This window comes from Nannobrachium achirus, assembly GCF_963921795.1.
Source record: "Nannobrachium achirus genome assembly, contig: SCAFFOLD_157, whole genome shotgun sequence".
NCBI lineage: Eukaryota > Metazoa > Chordata > Actinopteri > Myctophiformes > Myctophidae > Nannobrachium > Nannobrachium achirus.
Genome location: NW_027665107.1, coordinates 181,224 through 188,605, shown reverse-complemented (window position 1 = coordinate 188,605; position 7,382 = coordinate 181,224). Strand labels below are relative to the sequence as shown.

At 39.0% G+C, this 7,382-nt stretch overlaps 1 protein-coding gene across 1 annotated transcript; it reads right to left on the bottom strand.

Annotated features, from left to right (window-relative positions):
• Positions 1-2,151: 2,151 nt before the first annotated feature.
• LOC308280622 (uncharacterized protein) lies at positions 2,152-6,272 on the bottom strand (the record flags this gene model as incomplete). Its single annotated transcript, XM_080754954.1, has 8 exons — positions 6,148-6,272; positions 5,149-5,200; positions 4,990-5,051; positions 4,782-4,854; positions 4,347-4,434; positions 4,114-4,238; positions 3,282-3,365; positions 2,152-2,349 (listed from the first exon to the last, which is right to left on the bottom strand). The coding sequence occupies exons 6-8, from the start codon at positions 4,234-4,236 to the stop codon at positions 2,152-2,154; spliced, it is 405 nt and encodes a 134-aa protein (XP_080611080.1). The 5' UTR covers positions 4,237-4,238; positions 4,347-4,434; positions 4,782-4,854; positions 4,990-5,051; positions 5,149-5,200; positions 6,148-6,272.
• Positions 6,273-7,382: the final 1,110 nt, after the last annotated feature.

Genomic DNA, 7,382 nt, shown 5'->3' with positions numbered 1-7,382 from the left:
ATGGTACGCTCAAGCAGAATTACCCGTATCTTTCGTATTGTTTAATAAACATAATTTTAATCCGATCAGACGCCATTTTCTGTTGTTTTTCAGCCATGCGACCCCATCGGTTGCGAGGTGTACTGCACTTAGATACATTAATACCTTTTTAAGGAAACGACGACCGATTGGATTAAAATGCTCCTCGTTAAATAATACGATCATTACGGGACATTCTGCTGGGGCGTACCCTATGGTGACATCCGTGAGCCTTCACTAAGCAATTTATCTTTTTAATTTGACCGTTTGTGTAGACGTACGTAGCAAATTGGTTAAACTGCTTAACAGCAGATCGTGTTGAATTCACGATTGCCGCATATCCATTGGTTTGAAAATGTATTCATTAAGATGGATAGAGGGCGCCCCCGTGTGGGTTGGTGAAAGGCGTGCAGGAGGCGTTGTGATGCTACGAAAGGAAGGACACTGGCTTGCATGTCTCGACAAACTTGTTTCTGTTCTCTGTAGAGCAGGGGTCTTCAACGTTTTCAGGCCAAGGACCCCTTATTTGAGAAAGAGATGAAGCAGGGACCCCCACAACCTGGTTCATAGATTCCATATAGTTTCATCGTTTGACAGCACAATCGTCAGTGTATTTTGGATTCATGTCAATTTGTGTTTTCAGATATTTAACCACTTGAACCGTCAATACTTAATAAACTTGACCTTTCACTATGTACTTGGTCTGCTCTTTTTCCCCCCTACACCAAACCTCTTTGCCGAAAACAGAAGATCTACAACTGCGAGGCGTTGTGAGCTTGTAGATCGGTTATTTTTGGCTAAAGTTCTCAGAATATGGACGCTAGGGTTCAAGTGGTTAATATAAAAAAGGAGAAGAAAAGCTTCTAGCACACAAAGATTTGGAGGACCCCCTGCTGTAACTCTGAGGACCGCCTAGGGGTCCCGGACCCCCTACACTGAAAAAAAGAAAACGTTCAGATAACGTGATTCAAACATGGAAAGTGGTTCCACATGATCCAATCATGTTGGGGCAGCGTGATTCAGCTAACGCAATTGAAGTTACTAGTAAATGTTTCAATCACATTATGGCATGTTTCAATTACTTTTTGGCTACGTGATTCAGCCATGGTCGCACCTGATCCAATCATGTTGGGGCAACATGATTCAGCTAACACCATTCAAGTTACTAGTAAATGTTTCAATCACATTATGGCATGTTTCAGTCACATTATGGCAACATGATTCATCATGGTTGCACCTGATCCAATCACGTTGGGGCAACGTGATTCAGCTAACATCATTCAAGTTGCTAGTACATGTTTCAGTCACATTATGGCATGTTTCAATCGCATTATGGCAACGTGATTCAGTCATGGTCATTATTCTAACTACATGATATGATCATATTAGTCCAAGACAATTTGATCCATGCAAATAAATGTTATTTTCTTAATGCAGTGGACATTAATAACTAATAATAATAATAATAATTAATAACTTAATACAGGGAACATTAGTCAACTCAAGTCAATTTTATTTATTAAGCACTTAAACATATAAAGCACATTTAAAACAGGGCTTACCAAAGTGCACTAATGAAGTGCATTACATTAACAATAAAACATGTTTTGTAAAAACATAAAAAATAAAAAATTTAAAAAAACTAGTAACAAAACATGTATGTGCATACAGGCAAAAATACATCCAACATTTAACATTCAATTGTCTGACCATTTTTCTTTTAAGTTTCATAGAGTGCAGATGCTCTTACAAAGCAAGGACTAGCCTGTACATCCTATGTAAACACATTACAATGAAAAATCTCCCCGCTGTCCCATAGTCAGATTTGTTTGAGAAAAAAAAATACTCTTACTGTAAATACAGTACAAAACATTTTAGTTTTTGTGATTACAACTGGTCTTGTTTTTGTGTTTCAGACTGTGTGTGTGTGTGCGTGTGTGCGCGCGCGTGTGTGTGTGTGTGTGTGTGTGTGTGTTCAGTGAGGACATGGTCAAAATGATCCTGGGGGGGGGGGGGGGGGTTGAACTACTCACTGTTGGATTAGTTGGTCTTCAAGCTTTGTGCTTTGTGGGAGAGGACCTGTCCATCCAATTCCATTATAATGTTCTGCAGTACCTCAAATGTGCATTTGAGTTACTGTGTGTAACTCAGGTTCAGGGCGTAAATGAGTCCCAACAACATGGCAGTTGCAACGGACACATTATCCAGGTCTTGTATCACTGTGACTCCCTCAAGGACAATTCTGACATCGTCCTCACTGGTGTTTTTGAGTACGATGATCCCCATTGTCGTCTTCTCCATGGCAGCCTCACTGACCGTCTCCTCCACATCCTAAGTGTTCACAAAAAGGCATCATTAGTTGATCAATAATGAGCTTAATATAAGTTATATTAGCTTGTGAATTCCATCTGTGAGTAATGAGATGCAATCTGCTTTGAGGCTGTATCACTTTAGAGCTTTTACCCAGTATCCAAGTCTAAAGTCTGATTTTATTTGGCTGTTCGTGTCTCACACCAACAACCTCACAGTGTGTTGTTAGGTTGTTGGGGTCTGACATTTACAGTATACAACTATGTTATGTGTAAAGTATGATCAATATAGGATTTGAAGCAATAATTCAGCCAATTTCTCTGCAAACTATTTAGTTGAACAACATTTTGTGTGTGTTTAAGGATTTAGAAGGCATTTTTTATAATCAGTCTTATGTCTAAATATGGGTTATGTCACAAGTAGCTCTGGTCCATAGCTCCACTACTATGAATCTGCCTTTCAGTAGAGCTATAGAAATCAGCTTCATCCCCCACCACCCGACCAGCCTCTCTTCTGTTGTGGATATCACATGAAGGGTTTACCAACTCACCAATACAAACACGACTTGTGTGATTAGAAAGCCTACTGTCCTTAGTGGAAGCACTCTGAGCCCCCCACATGTATAAAATGCATTTTTTGGGGGGGCAGAAAGCGATTGTTTTTCACCGGAGGAAAAATATTCTCTATAGTGTGTGCCAGCGCCTACGTCATTGTAGTCCTTAGTGGCCATTTCTTGGGTCAAAACACAGGTGTTTCAATTGTTTGATTGCATAGAAATAATGCTATAGTCTAATCAGAACACCTGTGTAAGGCTGTGTTTACCCAAGAAATGGCCACTCTTAGAACTACATTTGGCACACCCTATAGAGGTTTTCTCTTGGCAATATCGGTAGATTACAAATGCACCAGTGGTTCCTCTAAGATATAAATACACAGTACAGTCAGTCACTTACTATGAATTCCCGCACAAGGTCTGCAGGATCCTCGTTGAGGTAGATGCAGTCCTTTATGCGGTCCCTTCCTGCGTCAGGGTCATCCTGAAAGATAAGGGACAGAACAGAACATACACTTAAAAGTCAAATTCATAAGGGGTGCTTGCAGGTTAACAGGTTTTCTAAATATGGTCAATGTACAAGCTCACAATGCATCACATGAACCTGTAGATAGATTATTGTCCAGACTCGCAGGCCCTGAACCAGAGCTTAATTGTACAAAAAAGAAATGTGACATAAAACATACAGAGATACATGCTGCAGACATTTGAGTGTTTATATACATATACAGTAATGGTCAGGAAGTACACACACATCCCAGTCAATTCCAATTCCAGGTGCTCAAACAAACAAAATAAACTGAAAAAGGAGGAAGTTTGCACAAGATTTTAAAAGCTTATACTTGATGAAGGCCACAGAGGCTGAACCATATGTTTTTTTTCCACTCTGATAATTAAAGTTGTTTGGGAGCTTTTAAAACGGTGTGCATACTTCCTTCTTCTTTGTTTTAAGCATTATGTTCTACTTTAGCAGATCTACAAGCTCGCTCGTAGAGCCATTTCATTTAGCAGAGCTATTTTTTTTATCGTGAAAATTTGGCACAAATCTTTGAATATAAATTATTTCAGAGCAAATGTTTTTAGCTCAAATCTTTGCTTCTGTGCGGTCCCTGGAACATCATGTTTTCAGATGGGGGTCGGTGGCTTGACATGAAATAGTTTGACATAGAAACCTATGTTTTTCAAAAAAGAAATGTCCTCAGGTCTAAATGGGTTAGGTTAAGAGAACTTACTGTGTCCATGTTTGTCATGGCTTTCTGTTTTCTTCCTTTCTGCCCAGTGGTGGTTTCAAACAGCGTCAACAGGTTTTCAGAGTACAGGTCCAGCTGTGATAGGAACTTTGACTGCAGAGGCATATCTGAAAGCACACAAGCACACAGCACTTTTTTAGAAAATTTTCATTGGTATTCACAATTAAGTCACATACTGTATGCTGTCATAGCACCTAGTTCACAGTCACACTAACCTCCTTCACATCAAAGAGAGCTGCCCATCTTGTTGTGAACTCGCTGATCATGGGATCACCACTGGCAACTTGTTCACAGCAACAGTCACTGAAAAAGAACAGGATGTTGAAATTAATGAATCCAACACATGTGGTTGATGTCAGACAGAAACCTTGCATCTCTGCATATATTGATTATTTATCATTTTAATAAATTAATTCCACAACTTATACTTCATCACATCATTGTCATGTTAAAGTAGGGAAACTCAGTAATGCATCAAGTCCTTAGCATGTATTGGTGCATGTGTTGGTGATTAGAGCAATGTACAGCAACAAATATATTTCACCTATAATATGCAAAATAGCGTGGCCATATTGAGTATGTGGATTTGATTTATAATAAGTAGATCATTTCATAATTAAGGTTTAGGGATTAGGGAAGTAAGTACTCACCACAAGAAAATGAGCCTTGATGTGATAAAAAACAATCTTCAGGACACGACTCGAGTCACTACAGGTTGTTTGCCTGAAACAAATAGACATAATGTCGATTCAACTGTCGATCTGTACTTACTCATAGCGTGGCACTCGCTATGAGCTTGTTGATCTGCTACTTTTCAATAGCTACAGTATAACATAATGCTTAAGAGAGTGCTTTTACCAGCTGAAGCAGGACAGATTGGAGACCAGAAAGGAGTCTTCCAGGACTCAGGGGTTGCGTGACTGGAATACAAGAAAGAAACAAGTGTCATTCTGTAACATAAAACTATTTATATATTTATATTTTATTTTATATTCATTTTATTAAGAGTACAATTACCAGCATTGGAAGCAGGACAGATCCGAGCTGAACACAGGTCCGTCAGGAGGTTCTGGAAAAATTACAGGAAGAAAAATTGTCAAGATGTAGGCCTACAGTCAGAAACAGAAACATGTTAGATAATGGAATAGTCACCAACATATCAGTGCAAACAAAATAACATAGCTATTACAGGGATACAGAAATGCAAGGGGCCAGTTCATAAAATAATAGTATTAATGACTCCCTAACTTATTTTATTTGCATTTGCATTAAATGATAGTTTGAACCCAATGGGCCTGTAACTCTGAACATACAAATGGACCTTGGTTCCATTTACACTCTCAGAGTTACATTGACAATGATTTTACAATATAATGATAGATTGGAACCAAATTGACCGTTATTGGTCTGTAGCCTGAGTGCACAAATGAAACCAAATCGACCCGTATGGGTTCATTTGGTTTAATTTGTACACTCCCAGAGTTACATTAACAATGATTTTTTACAATAATGATAGTTTGGAACCAAGTGGACCCTTATGGGTTTTAGCCCAACTCTGAGAGTGTACAAATGAAACCAAATGGACCCTGAGAGTATATGGAACCAAATGGACCCTTATGTATTTTAGCCTAACTCTGAGAGTGTACAAATGAAACCAAATGGACCCTTATGGATTTTAGCCTAACTCTAAAAAGAGGTTTTGGCTAATATAAATAAGTGGTGGACGTCTTTAGGAACCACAGAGGTTTTCATTGCGACTTTACAACAATAGTGACTATGAACATGTCGAGGTTGAACATGGCCAAATAACAAACTAATCATCCTATAAAACCAGGTGAAGTGCAGCATGTAGGCTAGCCTGCGTTAGCATAACAACACCACCACCACCAGTGTGAGATAGCATGATAATTAGCCTTCGCTAGCGTCACTCTTATACTGCTTTGAACGTTCCCGTTCGCCCCATTTTTGACGGCCCGATAATGCCAATTGTACGTTCTTTGGCTCGTTCTTTTGTACCTTGGTTTGATGTCTGTAACCTGTTGAGGTGTCGCGCGGGTGTCTACCGTTGAAACAGCTCCCATAAAAGTACTCTTAAAATCCAACTGGACGTTAACATCAATGGAGTCACAACACTGTTCCATGTGTTTTTCTCTGGATCTATTGCTCTGTAGCGACTCATCAGCCTTGAACAGCCTTGACAAGCAAGCGTCGAGCTGAGACCATTTTCACATTAATTCTTGCATGAGGCTGCCCCCTACTGCTGGTAGAGCCACGGCACACTCTTTAAAGAGGAAGACCACCCATTTTCAATATTCAACTATGTCATTAATATACCTTAGAGGAGTTGTGTGGAAATAGAAAAAACGTTCCCCCTCTTCTGTGTTGCCTAGAACTGGAGGATTTATTTTGGGGTTTGTATTGTAAAGTACAATGTGTGATGTCATCAAGTTGTACTTTACAATACAAACCCCAAAATCAATCTTCCAGTTCTAGGCAACACAGAAGAGGGGGAACTTTTTTTCTATTTCCACACAACTCCTCTAAGGTATATTAATGACATAGTTCAATATTGAAAATGGGTGGTCTTCCCCTTTAAGAGAACATTTCAAAAAAAAAAAGAATACACCTTTGTCTATATCATCGCAAAGGTAAGGTGCTTTTGCTGGCACAAAACCCAATAATAAATAACAACATCTGGCAGAATAAGAGTTAACATAACAACACCAGAATAAACACTTTGGGACATAAGAATAAGATTCATAACCTTACCTTAAACCTTAACACTGCCTCTCTCCTTAACACGGTTGCTGAGCTGCTCTCTGCTCTGTCTGCCACCAAGAGGGAAAAGGGACTGGGGAGGGAGGGAACTAGGAGAATTCTTTGAAAGTCAACTGTAAAATTATACTATAAATTGTATGGTATATAATATAAACTATGGGCTAACATTTCCATGTTTTTTTTACAGTAATGCATAGGCCTATCTATTTTTTTCCATTATCTTTTTGGAAAAAATCTATATTTGCACTACATTTGACTAGGGCCTTCAAATACAGTACTTTAACTTAACAGACAGAAGGCAAGTAACCTTTTTATTTTTGGAAAATATTTGAAGAAACTAAATGTGTACTGTCTCTTTAAAAGTGTAATTTATAACGCATAGTACGACGGTGTCACGCAACAAAAAATACCCAAATCAACAAGCTCACACAGCGTCTGCTCGCACCGCGTTGTGAGCTTGTACATCTGCTATT